The sequence below is a fragment of the Lepidochelys kempii genome, chromosome 20 (genome assembly GCF_965140285.1).
Source record: "Lepidochelys kempii isolate rLepKem1 chromosome 20, rLepKem1.hap1, whole genome shotgun sequence".
NCBI lineage: Eukaryota > Metazoa > Chordata > Testudines > Cheloniidae > Lepidochelys > Lepidochelys kempii.
In genome coordinates this window covers 23,635,942-23,653,324 of record NC_136399.1, presented here as the reverse complement: position 1 = coordinate 23,653,324, position 17,383 = coordinate 23,635,942, and the positions used below count along the sequence as shown (strand labels likewise).

Here is a 17,383-nt window from a genome sequence, read left to right as displayed (position 1 = left end):
GTCTCTATGCGCATGGGCGGCCGGAGAGGCTCCAAGCGCTGCCCCCATCCTGAGTGCCGGCTCCGCAGCTTCCATTGGCTGGGAACCGCGACCAATGGCAGCTGTGGGGGCGGCTCCTGTGGGCACGAGGACAGCGCGCGGAGTTTCCCTGGCTGCCTATGCGCCCAGAGGCCGCAGGGACCTGGTAGCTGCTTCCTGGGAGTCGCAGTAAGCGCTGCCGGGACCCCGCACCCCAACCTCATGCCCAAACCCCCTCCTGCATCCCAAACCCCTCATCCCTGGCCCCACCCCAGAGCCCACACCCCCAGCCTGAGCCCTCACCCCCTGCATCCTAACTCCCTGCCCCAGCCTGGAGACCTCTCCTGCACCCTGAACCCCTCATTTCTGGCTCCACCTGAAGCCTGCACCCCCAGCCCAGAGCCCATACCCCTCCCCCCCGCACTCCAACAACTGCCCCAGCCTGGAGCCCTCTCCTGCACCCCAAAGCCCTTATCCCCAGCCTCACCCCAGAGCCCACACACCCAGCCGGAGCCCTCGTCCCCCTCCTACACCCCAGCTCAGTGAAAATGAATGAGGGTGGGGGAGAGCGAGCGACAGAGGGAGGGGGGATGGAACAAGCAGGGCGGGGAGCCCTGGAGAAGGGGCGGGGCAGGGCAGGGCCTCAGGAGTGGACAGGGCAGGGGGCGGGGCAGGGGTGTTTGGTTTTGTGCAGTTAGAAAGTTGGCAACCCTAGTTTAATTGCGGTGCAGATGTTCTGGCTTAGGCGGGAACCCGAGCTCCGGGTCCCTCCCCACTCGCCGGATCCCAGGGTTTTTCTCCAGCCTGATCCTGAACATCTCACCACAGCTAAACAGCCCCTTAGTCCGAGTCCCTTACCCCGAGCTGGCTGACCTGGGCCAGCCGTGGGTTTTCATTTGCAGTGTAGACATACCCTAAGAGTCTGGACTTCCAATGCCCCAGCTCTAACGCACAAGACCCCTCCCCTCCAAGAGCCAGGAATAGAAGCCAGGAGTCCTGACTCCGAGCATTTCCTGCTCTTGTGCACTAGACCCCTTCAAGGGCTGGGACCAGAACACAGGAATCATGGCTCCCTGCTCTAACCCGCTAGACCCACTCCCCTTCCAGAGTGAGGAAGAGAACCCAGGAGTCCTGACTCTCAGTATCTTGCTCTGACTCACTAGAGCACAGCCTTTTAAATCCTTTAATTAATTGGCCAGGTCACTCGGAGCCTTTGGATGATGAAGTCGCCTGGTAACTCTCCATGGGAACCAAGGACTGGGGCTCTTGTGGAACTATACAGATAACAAACTCTTCAGGGATGTGGGAAAGGAGGTGAAGAAGAAGAAAGTCCAAGTTATCTTCTTGGAGATCCTTCTGGTTCCAAAGAGAGACGACAGGACAAGGCTGAAAATACTGGAGGTCACCCATTGGCTACACGACCGGCAGGAAGCTGAATGTTTTGTGGAACACTGGACCACACTTTAGGGGGAGAAGTGGCTCTCTGAATGGGATGCCCTGCATCTCACAGGTAGGGGGCTAATCTCCATGGCTGGAGATTAGCTGGCAGAGGTGCCCACTTTCCAGTTTGCCAGGGGATGCTTGACCCCCAGCTATGCTCCCATTCCACCCCTTCCCCCAAGGCCCCACCCCCGCCACACCTCTTCCTGCCCCTGCTCCTTCCCCCTCTTCCCCAGAGCCTCCTGCACACCGGTGGACGGGAGATGCCGGGGTCGGGGGGGAAGCTCATCGGGGGGGCTGCCAGTGGGTGCTCAGCACCCACCATTTTTCCCCATGGGTGCTCCAGCCCCGGAGCACCCACAGAGTCAGCGCCAGGAGGGCATTAGACTAACAACACGAGGGGAGGGTGCTTAGGAGGCAAAAGTGGGACAAATTCCGTGAGCAAAGGGAGCAGATATGACGAAGAACGTGGGAATATTTTTCAGTTGCTGATGTGCTCATGCTAGAGGCGTGGGTAATCAACAAGAGGAATTGGAAACACCCATGGAGGAGATGACGTTTGATATAACGGCATCACTGAAACTCGGCGGCGGGACAATTTGCATGACTGGAATGTTAAAATCTCTGGTTCAGGAAGGATGGAGTGGGTAAAACAGGAGTGTGGGGGAGTTGGCACTTGGCATTAATTAATTGCTTGTTTTTGAGTTATTGATAACTCAGACTCACAGGATCTTGAGTGTGTATGGATCCATGTGCTCATTAACAAAGCACTGGACGGGGATGCTGGTGCGGGTCTGTTACAGCACACCAGATCAAACCAGAGAACAGGATGAGTTACTCCTTAAACTTCAGCCTGCAATGTGTGGAAATAAAAAGTGTGTTCTTATGGGAGACGTATGCTGGAGGTCTCAGACAGCCAGGAGGAAAACATCATTAGAAATTCTAAAAGTTATAGAGGATCGTTTTCTAACACGAAAAGTATTGGCCCTGATACGAGGCAACTATTTTGGACCTCATTATGTCATATAAAGATGAATTAATCACTGGACTGGAAGACGGTGGTGCGGGACCAGTGATCATGCCCTGATCACATTCAATATGGACAAACAGAGGACAGTCCTGACCAATAATACAGATACCTGTAGAGCCCTGTGCCGATACAAAAATTGTATCTGCATCCAGTCCGTGACCTGCAAAAACGGTCTGGGGTAGATGCACCTGCGGCTATAAAGCGGGTAGCTGCGCATTTGTGGGGTTTTGCACACTTGGTCCTTCAACAGGGCTGGTTTAGCAAAACTAAGGAAAATTATAAACAAAATTGATCAGGAGGGAAAAAGTTAGGCAGAAAAATGGGAATGAAAATTGGGAGTTCTTTAAGAAGAGTTTATTAGGTGGCCAAAAGCAGCAGAAAGAGGGAAGAGACACTTACATTACAGGGCTGAGAACTCCGGAGTCCACACGTAACTTTGGAGTCATTACAGATTCCCCACAAATGCGTTGATGGAACATGCGATTCCAGCTTACAGGCAAGATTGTTGAGAGACCCTGAGCTAATCCCAGGGAAATGCATCCAAATAGCAAGGGCAGCTGAACTGTTCAGGGAAAGGATCAAAACAATGACAGTCACTAGCAGAGAATAAATACGCAAGCTCAAGCCAGAGGAACCCAGGAGGCAGGAGAAAGAGAGAGAGACATGGACCGAGAATGCGAGGTATCACGGTCCAACATATATACTGTGGAAAGCAACATGAAAGGCAGAAAGAAAACGCCCTGCCGATGGCGTAAGAACCAAACAGCACCACTGTATGTCCCAGCGCTGCATCGGTCCCAGGAATTGAAATAGCAGCAGTACGTGTAGCAACTGGGGGTGCAGAGATGCTCAGCAAAGAGGAGAAGATCTGCCGTGTGGCTCGAGCAGTGCCGAAGACTCAGTGTCTTCACCCTGCAGAAGGAGGCTGCCACCTATTCTACCGGGGTGGCTGCAAAGATGAGCCGTTCGGGTCCAGCAGGATTGCAGCGCCAGCTGCAATGTAAGCCCAGCAGTCCCAGTAAGCAGCCCGGGCTGGTCTTTTACAATGAAACCATTCTGAGGCCAGTGGGCAAACGCAGGCTCAGACACCAATGAAAGGAGAGACGTTATCACAGGAGTCCTGCCACCTACTGGGCGCTGCAAGCATGGATTGGGGAAGCACACGGGATCCCTGTTGGGAGGGCAGGATTCCCTGATGTTAAGACCAGAAGGGACCATTTTGATCATCTAGTCTCACCTCCTGCATAGGACAGGCCAGGAGATTTCACCCAGTGGTGCCTGCCTCCAGCCCACATCCTGTGAAAGAAAGCAGGGTGAGAACAGCTAACACGTACCAGATGTTCTTAGAAATCTACCCCAGGCAGGAATTGAACTCCTAGCCCACGGAAGGGGGCTCAGATGACTGCTTGCTTCCTTATGGCACCAAATGACACGGCTGCTGGAAACCCAGTCTCCAGGGCTGCTGTTGGTTACTTTCATAAGCCTGGCCGGTTGAATCTGGATAGCGTGACCTTCTGTAACAACCTGTTGGTGGTTGTGCTGGAGTCATCTCTGTATGGTATCTCATCGCCTCCTCTTGCACACCCCCAGTCACTTCCTCACCAGCCCCACTATCGTTAGCACCAAGAGGCCTGTTATCTCATCAGGATCTGTGGTTCTGATGGAAGCTGTTTATCCACTTTCTCACCAGCAGGAGTCTTCTCCTTCCCCACCATGTCAAGAGCTCTGAAGCTTCTGGTTGCACCTGACTCATACCGTGGCCTGCGTTGGGTGGGCTATGACCAGAGTGAGTAGGACAGGAATTCCCCAGGCAGGGGTGTGAAGGCTGTAGATTTTTAACCAGGGCCAAAAAGAAAAGCCCAAGGGCTCTTCTTCAAACTTTTGATGACTTCAGTGGGAGCTTGTGTAATAATTTGATCATCACCAGGAACTGAACTCAGGCTTCCCAGAGCAAAGAGCATAAGATGCTACAGCGTGAGAGAAGCAGTTAAGCCCGCCTGCCTTCAGTTATAGCACTCAGACGGTTACGTTCAAGGCACACACGCAGAGAAGTTAGATAAAAACCTAAAATATTCTTGTTGGAAGGTTGCAACATAAAACCTCTCTATGTCTTAGAATCCAGAACCCTAAGGCACAAGAACCAAAAGACAGAGAGAGACAAAGCAGGTTGCTCCTTAAGATAGAAAGACACAAGGGAAGCATATGATCTGGGTCTTTCAGCAGTCAGTCTGCAGAAAGCCAGCCTACTGGGTTGAGTTCTATGATTCTATGAACTAAACCCAGTAGGCTGGCTTTCTGCAGACTGACTGCTGAAAGACCCAGATCATATGCTTCCCTACAGAGCCTCTGGACTTCCAAGGAGGACCAGGAAACCCCTCACAAATGTAAAGTGATAGCTTGTCATTTTAACACCGTTTTCACTCCACCACACACGTCCCAGGTGAACCGCTCGCTAGAGGAGATTGCATAACACGTGCCGGACAAGGGGTTAGATTCACCTGCCACAGATTGACCTCAAGTCTGTAACAAGATGACTCCACACAGGATCATCCTGTGACCCCCTTCATTCATTCAGCGACAGTCCGTGTAACTGGGCTGGTTCAATCCTCCCATCTCCCAGGCTTCCGTGAAGGAGGCTATCCCGACATGCGCCGCAGCACGTGGGACAATAGCTGCCGTGCTCTGCACCAGCCGCTAAGGCATTATGGGAAAGCTGCCCTTATTTCACACCCCAGACGCACACCGGTAACAAAACAGCGATCTCCCACAAAGCCACTGAGGTTTCTCAGCGCTCGCCCGTGACACTTGTTTATCCCCTGATGTGATGGAGGGTTTTGTTTTACTGTGCTTCACCACACTGACCGGATACAACCCCCCACCCCACTTCTCCCCCCCACCCCAGCGCTGGCTCGATGCCCTTCCTGCCCACATACAGCAGAGAGCCTGCACTGTGCGGCTGTCAATACCAACTGCAGCTGGGGAGGCAGGGCAGCGAATGCCACACGATGGGAAGAGAGTGAGTTGAGCAGGAAGCTTATGACAGCACCTAGCCACATCAGGGGAAGAGAGGGGCGCTTATCCTGACATGTGGAAACCATCTGAGCCAGAGGCTCAGCTCTGCCCCCTCACTGAGCTACAGCTGGGTGCGGTCTCACCCCCGCTCGGGGGGAATGCTGCTGGCAGCGACTCTGGCAGGCCTGGAGGTTTTACCGTGCTCAAGAGCAGGGTGTGCAGGTGACTCCATTAACAGGAGGTAAGGCTTCCCCCCACCCCACTGGGCTGTGAGCTCCCAGCCCCAAAGATCACACCCCGGTCCGCATCCCCCTTGTTTTGCACGCTCTCAGCACCTGGTTTTGCTGGAGGAAGAGATACTCAAGAGCCAGTGTGTTCAAACTGGGGCATCTACAGGGCGGCACCTTTAGGCTCTGAAAACAAGTGGCCTGATTGTCAGAGGTTCCTGCACGAATCACTGGGAGAGCTCAGACTTCGAAAAGCGGCCTCCTCATTTCCAGAGCTTCTAGGTGGATTCAAAAGCACAAGGGACCCTGCTTTGGGAATGCTGGCCCAGGGGCAGATTTCCACAGGTATTTAGGCATCTAGAGGTATCAAGTGGGATTTTCAAAAGCGCCCAAGCAGATGAGCCCGCAGGCCTGGGCACTTCTGAAAATCCCATTAGGAGCCCAAATAACTTGGAAACTCAGAGTGGTTTAAGCTTCTGAGACGAAGTTCTCCAACTTATTCACCAGAGGACAATGCTGCCTTGTGCCTAAGTAGTTCCTTGGGAGACATGTTAACTAGGGCCCTGATTTGGCAGAGTGTTTAGTCATGTACTGAAGTCCATCCCCATTCAGTCAAGCACATGTATAACTTTAAGCACATGCTTAAGTCCCATTAGGATGTGTCAAAGAGACAGGGACCCTCTTTTTGTTCTGTGTTTGTACAGAACCTAGCACAATGGAGGCCTAATCTATGAGTGGGTGGGCCCTAGACACTACCGCATTATGAATAATCGATAAGAATATTAAGTGCTTTGCTGAGAGTAGAGAGGGACTGCTTACTCAGGGCCCAGGAGAGGAGTGGTTGTTAGCTATGCAGAAAGTTTTCTGAATTTCAAACTCTCTGGCCCACCTGGATTCTCTGTTCATGCCACATTGTTTAGAAAGGAACCAAGATATATACTGTGTAACAGAATCATAGAATCCTAGGACTGGAAGAGACCTCGAGAGGTCTTCTAGTCCAGTCCCCTGCACTCATGGCAGGACTAAGTATTATCTAGACCATCCCTGACAGGTGTTTGTCTAACCTGATCTTAAAAATCTCCAACAATGGAGATTCTACAACCTCCCTAGGCAATTTATTCCAGTGCTTAACCACCCTGACTGGAAGTTTTTCCTAATGTCCAAGCTAAACTGCCCTTGCTGCAATTTAAGCCCATTTCTTCTTGTCCTGTTCTCAGAGGTTAATAACAATTTTTCTCCCTCCTCCTTGTAACAACCTTATATGTACTTGAAAACTTATGTCCCCTCTCAGTCTTCTCTTCTCCAGACTAAACAAACCCAATATTTCCAGTCATCCCTCATAAGTCATGTTTTCTAGACCTTTAATAATTTTTGTTGCTCTTCTCTGGACTTCCTCCAATTTCACAGAATCATGGAATGATAGAAGATTAGGGTTGGAAGAGACCTCAGGAGGTCATCTAGTCCAACCCCCTGCTCAAAGGGGGACCAACCCCAACTAAATCATCCCAGCCAGGGCTTTGTAAAGCTGGACCTTAAAAACCTCTATGGATAGAGATTCTCCTGCCCCCCCGCACCAGGTAACACAGTCCAGTGCTTCACCACCCTCCAAATGAAACAGTTTTTCCTAATATCCACATTTGTCCACATCTGTCCTGAAACATGGTGCCCAGAACTGGGCCCAATACTCCAGTTGAGGTCTAATCAGTGCGGAGTAGAGCAGAAGAATTACTTCTTGTGTCTTGCTTAGAACACTCCTGCTAATACAGCCCAGAACGGTGTTTGCTTTTTTTGCAGGACTGTTACACTGTTGACTCCTATTTAGCTTGTTAAATGCTAAGCGGTACTATACTGTTCAGACACTAGGTGGAGCCATATGTAACGTACTTTAGTTAAGGTCAGAACATTTCCGGGCGGTGTATTAAAGGATTTTATAGGGCACACATCTGGTGTATCTCTCTGGGAAGGAAGCTCTGCAGCCAGTCCATAGCTGTACAACAGTCTGTCCTGCAACCTACCGTATACAACCACGACATGACATGGTGTCAGGGATTGGTCCTGCTTTGAGCAGGGGGTTGGACTCGATGACCTCCTGAGGTCCCTTCCAACCCTGATATTCTATGATAAGAAGTAAAGGTAACTGAACTGCTGCCACAGGAGAGCAGAAACGGAAGGGAAACAGCAATGAAGGTTGCAAACAGAAGGAACAAAGCACCAAAGGTTTCAAGTTCTTCAGTGCCCCCGAGAACTTCAGCTTTGATAGACCTTTGGAATGGACAGACTGGAAGCAACATTTTGCAAGATTTCACATTGCTACAAAATTTCATGAGGAAAGTGAAGATATCCAGTTATCTTTCATTGATGCTATGGGGAAGCAGGCAGACCATATCTTTAAATCTTTTACCTTTACTGAAGACAGTCACAAGATGACTATGAAAGGGTTTTGGGTATGTTTGATGCATTATTTATACCTCAAAGAAATGTGGTTTATAAAAGAACATGTTTTCACTAGAGAATTCAGGAACTAAGAGAGGATGCTGAAGCTTTTATAAGAGCTTCACATGCATTGGTTGAAAACTGATTTTGGAATGGCAAAACCTGAAAACATCAAAGACAGGCTGGTTATTGGGTTAACAGAAAAGAACCTTTCACAGCATCTACCATTAAAGACAGACAAATCTACCCTCAGCTATACAGATAGCAAAGAAGTCTGAACTAGTCAAACAGCAGAATAAAAGGCAGGAGCAAATTGAAACACCCGAAACTAGCTTAGATGCTGTAAACACACACCACAAAAAGCCCTGAGGCTAACTACAAAGCATTTCAGAGTAAATGAACAAGATGTGAAAAATTTCATAGCTCAAGACGTGTGTCCAGCTAACAGTAACATATGTAATAAATGCACAAAATACGGACATTTTGCAGATGTTTGCTGTACTAGGGCAGTCAGGGAGCTGACTACGTTTATAGACAATCAAGAGCCATTGTTTCTGGGCTCTACCATGTGTGATGAAACAGGGCCAGCCTGGACAGTGAAACTGAATATTCATGGAAAGCTACTGATTTTAAAATAGACTCAGGAGCAGATGTGACTGTCGTCTCAGAAGGGCCTTTCAATCATCTTCAACCACTCCCAGAGCTGAAATCACTCAACACACCCCTGAAGGTGTATTTAGAATAGAGCACCACAAAAACAACTTACAAAGACAAACCGCTGGCATTCAGAGTGCATGTGGTCAAAAGATCAAAACCCAACAACCTTCTCAGCTGCAGCACGATAGCCATGATGGGCCGAGTGAGAAAGGTGCAAGAACTCGACAGAGAATTTGGTGATATTGAGATTTTGAAAGGAGCTCCTGTTCAAATAACCTCAAGAGACACTGCTGAACCATCTCGTGTCCAAACATCTCCACCACACAGACCCTGGAAGAGACCAGCTGCAGATTTATGCAAATTCAGAGGACATTAGTACCTGGTCTTAGTTGGCTATTTTCCCAGACATATCAAAGTAATGTACTCGAAAGACATAACACATGGCAGTGTTATCGAGAAACTGAAGAGCCCTTTTACTCATTTTGGTATTCTAGGACCACTAGTGATGGACAATAGATCACAATTCACCACAGTAGTATTGAAATCATTCCAAACGAAATAGGATTTTGATCATATTACCAGCAGCCCACATTATCCACAAGCAAATGGAGAGGCTGAGAGAGCTGTACAGACAGCCAAGAAAATCCTACAGCAGGGAAAATCCATTCCTTGTTCTTCTCAGCTGTAGATCAGCACCAACAGCAGCTACCAGATGTAGTCCAATACAATTCCTGGGGGGACGACAACTCAGAACTACAGTTCTGGCTCTGGAAAATAATCAGACTTCAAAGTGGCCCGACATGAAGAGTAGCCAAATCAGATAAAGAGGCAACAAGAGTTTACAAACACCTTTATAACAGATGCCACTAAGTTAGAGACCTGCTGGGTCTACAACCCGGTGAGTGTGTTTTTGCGTCAAACTGGCTGGAGAAAAAAGGATAGAGAACTCCAGCTACCACGAAGAAAAAGAAGTCATCACCCAGATCATGTGTGGTCGGGACCAGTAGTGCAGAAGTGCAAGAGAAACCTTTGACATCTAAAGAAAAATCAACAGAGCCAACTCTACAGAGGGCGGATGCAGACCAAGATGATGACACCTCACAGATTCCAAACCAACCAGAGACAGGGGGACAGCCAGATGACCAAGCTGTGACATGTTTGGGTCATGTAATTAGAAGACCAGTGTGATTCAGAGACACTCAAGGGACTGAGCCATACTGAACTTTAAAGCTAGCGTGATCGGATGGGCTGCGGGTGAAGCTTCCCCTTAGGGAGGCTAGCCCACTGCCCTACCTCTGCCAACCAAGGCCACGCCCCTGCTCGCTGCTCTCTGCCGCCCCCATGGTCCCAGGTGGGGTGGGGAGGGGTGCTAAGAGACCAGCCCCTCCCCCCAATAGCCTGTGCCTGCCAGCCCTGATGCCATGGCAGGGGGGAGATTTTTCCGGGGGCCCCAAATTCGCCACTGCCGCCCACCCCCCCCCCCGGCAGTGCAAGGTTTGGGAAGGCTTAGCCTCCCACAGCCTCCATTACGAGCCACCCATGCGTGATCCTGTAAATGGTAGGAATGTAAAACCAAGGGGAGAAGTAATCGAATGTTAAACTGGATTATACTGTTCAGCCACTACGTGGCGCCATGCGCGACATACATTACTTAAGCTCCTAACAGCTGTTCCTGGCAGTGCATTAAAGGACGGTGTAAGCGAACACATCTGGAGTCCCACTCTGAGAAAGAAGCTCTTCCGTCAGTCCATATCTGGCACAGAAGTCTGACCTATTAGTAACAGTCCTACAACCTACCGTGTACAAGGTGTACATGACAAATGGCACACATCAAATTCCTCGCTACTTTACTCTGGACTTTTACTCTACCCTCGAACCTGATTCACAGAGTTTTAGGTCAACGGGGACCATTAGATCATCTAGTCTCACCTCCTGCATAACACCGGCCGGAGAATTTCACCCACTTACCCCTGTATTGAGCCCAAGAACCTGTGCTGGACTAAAGTATATCCAGTCTTGATTTGAAGACATGAAGAGGCAGCCAATCCACCGCTTCCCTTGGGAGTTTGTTCTAGTGGTTAATCGTCCTTACTGTTAAAAACTGGTTCCTTATTTCTCATTTGAATTTATCTGGCTTTAACTTCCAGCCTTTGGTTCTTGTTATACCTTTTGCTGCTAGGTTTTTCCACCCAACCTAACCCCTCTCATTCATTAGAGAGCGGTCACTGTTCGCCTCCGATCAGCCCATGGTGCCAGCGTCCCCGCCAAATATCTGCAAAGCTGCCTCATTCACCCCCTTCAAATCCCTCCTCAAAAAAAACTCGACAACCGTTAGGCTGCTAGTGTGCAGAGACCACCACCCACAAGGCTGAGCAATACTTGTTTCCTTGCACTCCCCCATCTGTCAATATCTGTCTGTTCTCTCTTGTCTTATGCTTTGAGTGTAAGGCCCTCGGGGGGCGGGGACAGTGGTTTTGCTCTGTTAAATTACAGCAGCTGGCAAAATGGGGTCCTGGTCTCTGATGAGGCCCCCTGGGCAATACAGTAATCATCACCAGCTTCTTTTCCCAACCCCAAGGTTGGGTAGAGCCAAGCTATGGTAATACAAATAAAATAAAATAAATAATAATATAAGAAGATTAACGAGCCTTTTAGTACTTGGCATTTCCTCCCCATGAAGGTATTTAGGTATTTATACATTAACTTAATCTAATGCACCCATGGCCCTCATAATTAGCCACATGAGCTGTATTGTAGCATTAGATTATGTGATATTTGTAAAAATCCACACAAGATCGCTGTAAGAAGTCAGGCATTTTATATCTATAGAATAATTGGTAAGGGGGCAGGAGAGGAAGCGCAAGCAGGGTAGGGGATATTACAGCATAGGAATGTCAGAATGAAGATGTGTCAGCCTTGTGTGACGCTGTAGCTGAGCTCAAACCCTCCCATCTGGACTCTCGCCGCGAGTGCTGGTGCCGCGTTTAAGTCGGGCAGCCGGCCATGGTCATGGCTTGGGAGAACTCGTCGAATTCCTGGCACAGGATCTGGAAATCCTCCTCCTGGCAGTCTTCCTCTTTTGGCCACTTCTCGATCCAGGTGTCCTTGTTAATGATATAGGTGATGCTGGAATGGAGAAGAAGGTTTGTACCTTTGATCTCGGGATTTACTGAGTAATCTACCTGCGTGGCTCCTCAAGGCTGGCCAGGCTTTGCCCTGTTGGCGTAGCTCACACCCACGCTGGAGCAGGCTGGGCCACATCCAGAGGTTGATGAGTCTGTTACAGCCTTGGCTGACGGAGATGGGTCTTTTAGCTCAGGCAGTAGAGGCTCCTGCTTTAAGTTCCAGAGGTCCCAGATTCAACCCATGCCATCGTCAGCTCATCCAGGATCCTGATGCAGCATTGGCTGGAGTCTGAGGACCACATCTGACTTGCGTAAGAATTGAGCTGACTGCATCCACATTTATCTTTAATATGGAGGTGGAGTCTAGCCAGAGACTACATGCATGCAAAGCTCTGCATTCAGCCACACATATATTAGGATGGAAGTCTCTGAAGAGGCAGCACCCTCCTTGTTAAAGAGGAAGGTGCCATTTTGGAACTCCCTGGTTATGGGCTTGGAGGACCCTGGGCTACCATGGGGTAACAACTCAATAAGGAAGCTCAGTTGAAGATATTGGATAAACTAGACAAAGGGCAACTGTTTCAGGTCACACATACTAAAAAGGCCCTCTCCTCTGGTCACTTTCTATCATCAGGGGGTGTCCCTGGCTATAATCCCATCACGTCAGATCCTAACAAGTCCCCCCAAAAATCTGACCCAACATTGCTAATAGGCAGGACCCTACCAAGTTCACAGCCATGAAAAATGAGTCACAGTCCGTGAAATCTGGTCTTCATCATGAAATCTGGCTCGTGTGTGTGTGTGGGGCGGGTCGCAGTATTGCCACCCCTAGTTCTGCACCGCCTTCAGAGCTGGGGTCTCGGCCAGCAGCTGTCGCTCTCCGGCCACCCAGCTCTGAAGGCATGGCAGAAGTAAGGGTAGCAATACAGTGACCCCCTCCCCCACAATAGTCTTGCAACCCCCTTTTGGGTCGGGATCCCCAGTTTGAGAAATGCTGACTTAAGGGCTTTACATGTTGATATTTTTAAATACATATTCATGATTTGTGACAACACTGTGAAATTTAAGATTTAAATATCTGTAATTGTGAAATTCAAAAATGTCTAAAATGCTATGACTGTGAAATTGACCAAAATGGACCGTGAATTTGGTAGGGCCCTATTAATAGGGCTGGTAGAAAATTTTCCATGGAAACAATTTTATCAGTGGAAAAGTGGGGATTTGACTAAATGCAATATTTTGTGAAGTGTCAGCTTTCAGGAGAAAATATACATTTTCCATTCAAAAAACAAATGCTTGAAAACTGAAATATTTCAATTCAGCAGTCCTGCCATGGTGCCTCATGGGAGATGTAGTTGGGTTTACTCATGTTTCATTCTTCTCTATGGGCCAAAATCCCCAACCAGACTACATATCTCATGGTGCATTGCACCGGGAGACTCCTATGATGGAATGTCCTCCCCTCACCAAGAGGTAAGAAAGTATTGCATCATGGGATATTTAGTCTGACCAAGGAGCCCAGTCTTTAGAGCATGAGGCATCCAAACTACAAATTCCACGAGGCACCACGGCGGCATTTCCAAACCAAAATATTTTGGTTTTTCACCAAAAAGTAGAAATTTTCCATGGAAAAAAGCCTATTTTCCAGCCAGCTCTAATTGTAAGGCTCAGATTTTGTCAGGGATATTTTTAGTAAAACTCACAGACAGGTCATGGGTAGAAAACAAAAATTCATGGAAGCCCATGACCTGTCTGAGTTTTACTAAAAATATCCCTGACAAAATGGGGAGGAAGGAAAATCCAGCACCCACAGCTGCTAGGGATGCTGGGATCCTGTCGCCACCTGCTACAGCTGGGCAACTTCGGGGACCCCACCATCCACGCTCTCAGCGGCTGGGAGCTCGGGGTTCCCCTGTTGCCTGGTGGCTAGGAGCTGCTGGGGACCCACCTCCAGCAGCGGCTGAGAGCTGTGGGGCTACCAGCTGACAGCTCCAGCCCTGGGCCAGAAAACGTCACGGAGGTCTCTGGAAGTCACAGATTCCCTGACCTCCGTGACATAATCAGGGTCTTAGTCATAGATCATAAAGAAGCCTCTTGAGAATCATAGAATCATAGAATATCAGGGTTGGAAGGGACCCCAGAAGGTCATCTAGTCCAACCCCCTGCTCAAAGCAGGACCAATTCCCAGTTAAATCATCCCAGCCAGGGCTTTGTCAAGCCTGACCTTAAAAACCTCTAAGGAAGGAGATTCTACCACCTCCCTAGGTAACGCATTCCAGTGTTTCACCACCCTCTTAGTGAAAAAGTTTTTCTGCCTTGGGGTTTGTTTGGGTCTCTTTATAGCTACGGAAATCTGAACAACAACAATACTTTGTCTCATGGGCGCAACTAGGAGCCCGAGTCACGTATCAGAGCCCCCGTGTGCTAGAAGCTGTAAAAACTCGGACCAAAAACACAGGCCATGCACCAGTCTAAGTCTCTTTGACATGTTTTTATCAACAATACATATTTTGCAATGTAGAAACACTTAAATATTAATTTTCTATCATGGCACAGAGATGATAATTGCACAGTAAATTAATATTTTCCCACCCTTTCTAGCAGGTAATTCACCCCAATTCAGCCCCGAAGGACTATGGATGGATAAACCCCACAACTACTTGGACACACTGACCGCACTACAGCTGGGCTTAGTGCTAGAGAAACACAGGGGTGGCCGCTAGCACTAGCTAAGGCGAAACTGCATCTGCAATCTCCAGCCCTACAGCACAGACCTGAAGAAGCTCGGAGGGTAGGCTACTTACTTCGTTTTCAAGTCCCACAAGTCACTGCTGAGTCCCCAGATCAAGTAGTCCTTGTTAGGCTCCAGCCTCAGAGACTCCCTGCACTTCACGTGGCTGACAAACGGGCGGGTTTCTCCGAGCGGATTTTCATCAGTCCCTGAGGAAGAGAAGAAAGACGGTCAGTCAGATGTTCCTGGTAGAGGAGCCAGTAGAGCCTGTTTATCAGTGTCCAGAAGGAGGAGCTCTTACCTGTTTTAATGACTCGCAAAATGTTCATCATGTAGGTGTCATAACTGTTTGATTCTTCAGTTCCAACAAGCCTGGTTTTATACACTGAGGGGGAAGAAAGTGACACTGGTTAAAGACTGTAGCAGTTTTCTGTAGGGAAACTGGTGTGTGATCAACCCACAGAGAGGCAGAGAGAATTAATTAAACAGGGTAGAAGACCTTGATCCATTCCATTTGTTCTAAGATTTCCCCAGGGCTTGGCTTAGGAGTTTCACATCATTCTTTTAATCTGGTGCTGATAATAGTGACATAAGTGGTAGCCAGACAGTTTAGTCAAGGGACAATTTGACAGCTTGTCATAAGAACGTCCATACCGGATCAGCCCTAAGGTCCATCTAGCCCAATATCCTGTCTTCTGACAGTGGCCAATGCCAGGTGCCCCAGAGGGAAAGAACAGAACAGGTAATCATCAAGTGATCCATGTCATGTTGCCCATTCCCAGCTTCTGGCAAACAGAGGTTAGGGACACCATTCCTGCCCATCCTGCCTAATAGCCATTGATAGATCTATCTTCCATGAACTTATCTAGTTCTTTTTTGAACCCTTTTATAATCTTGGCCTTCACAACATCCTCTGGCAAGGAGTTCTACAGGTTGACTGTGCGTTGTGTGAAAAAATACTTCCTTTTGTTTGTTTTAAACCTGCTACCTATTAATTTCTTTTGGTGACCCCTAGTTCTTGTGTTATGAGAAGGAGTATATAACATTTCCTTATTTATTCTCCATGCCAGTCATGATTTTATAGACCTCTGTCATATCCCCTCTTAGTCATCTCTTTTCCAAGCTGAAAAGTCCCAGCCTTATTAATCTCTCCTCATATGGAAGCCGTTCCAGAGGCCTAATAGTTTGTGTTGCCCTTTTCTGACCTTTTTCCAATTCCAATACATCTTTTTTGATATGGGGCGACCACATCTGCACGCAGTATTCAAGACGTGGGCATATCATGGATTTATACAGATAAATATCTGTAATCGTGATATGGCAACATGATATTTTCTGTCTTATTATCTATCCCTTTCTTAATGATTCCCAACATTCTGTTAGCTTCTTTGACCGCCACGGCACATTGAGTGGATGTTTTCAGAGAACTCTCCACAGTGACTCCAAGATCCCTTTCTTGAGTGGGAACAGCTAAATTAGACCCCATCATTTTATATGTATAGTTGGGATATGTTTTCCAATGTGCATTACTTTGCATTTATAACTTCAAGATCTGCACCTAAACTGGGGTTCACAGAGTGAGTGGCCAGAGAGGCCAATGGAGACTCCAGATTGATACTGTAAACCTTCTATTTGGGTCAAAATGGAGAACTGCAGGCCCTGGGACAAAGCAAGAGCATCAGATCTCAATCTGAATATTTCTGAGTAAGAGGTTGGATTTGAATTCTTAGACCCTCTGGTTTTGGCTCTGGGTTGGGTTCCAAATCAGAAGAGGTCCATTTTCCAGATCTTGTTGGTAAAGCAGGTGAGTTCTCATGAAAACAGCTGATTTTGTGAGATTTGTGTCATTTTGGGGACCCAAAATCTCACGAGTCTCTTGTACAGGTAAATCCAAAACCTACCCTTATTTCAACCTCAGATCCAGCTGTAAGTCTGGACCGTGTCTCTACTCTCATATGTAAGACTCTGCAGATCCAAAGAGCAGTTTTACCATAATCGACTCCAGATTCACATGACATCTCAATTCGTTTGTTCAGGGTGATGGGACCCCTCATCTTGTGCTGCAGGAAGCAGTTTTCTGGGGGGAGGAGAAAGAAGGGAGTCACCAGGGAAGACATTCAAGTAGACCGGGGTGAAATTTTTCAACCACAATTCATTCGGCACAAAAGGCAGAATCAGCGACACTGAAATACTGTGCGAATTCATGTCAAATTCGCCAAATTGTTTGGTTTTGAACTCCGCCTCCCCAAATTCTGAAATATCTAAACATTAAAGGCACTATAGGAGAGCTAGGGTGTGTTATTAAATACTCCAAGAACCTGTATCCTAGCCTGCCCTGATGTAAGCAGAAACAGGACCCTCCTTACCCTCCGCGCACCGACAAACATCCCCATGACAGATCTTATTGAGAAAGCCGCTCTCTTTAGGCAGACGGTAGAACATGGTGCATTGGTCCACTACAGAACAAGCAGAGAATCACAGGTTAGTAGATTTTAAGGACTCAAGGCACAACTGGGATCTCATCTGACCCCCTGCCTCACACAGACTGTAGAATTGCACCCGCCATACCCGCATCAAGCCCATAACTTGTGACTGAGCCAGGCTCTGTTGTTTAGAAAGACATCCAGAGATTGGAAGCAGGGGCACCGGAACTGGAGAGGTCAGGAGGGCTGTGGCCCCATCACTTTTTACCGGCCGTAAGGGCGAACAA

General features: G+C 48.3%; 1 protein-coding gene across 1 annotated transcript in view; it reads right to left on the bottom strand.

Moving 5' to 3' along the window:
- Nucleotides 1-11,801: 11,801 nt before the first annotated feature.
- Nucleotides 11,802-17,383, bottom strand: part of LOC140900623 (venom factor) — a 52,213-nt gene continuing 46,631 nt past the window's right edge. Inside the window, exons 36-40 of the mRNA XM_073318131.2 lie at nucleotides 17,040-17,129; nucleotides 16,664-16,750; nucleotides 14,975-15,058; nucleotides 14,747-14,882; nucleotides 11,802-11,943 (exon numbers count right to left, since the gene is read on the bottom strand). Coding sequence (XP_073174232.1) covers nucleotides 11,802-11,943; nucleotides 14,747-14,882; nucleotides 14,975-15,058; nucleotides 16,664-16,750; nucleotides 17,040-17,129 — 539 coding nt within the window. The remainder of the gene's footprint in view (nucleotides 11,944-14,746; nucleotides 14,883-14,974; nucleotides 15,059-16,663; nucleotides 16,751-17,039; nucleotides 17,130-17,383) is intronic.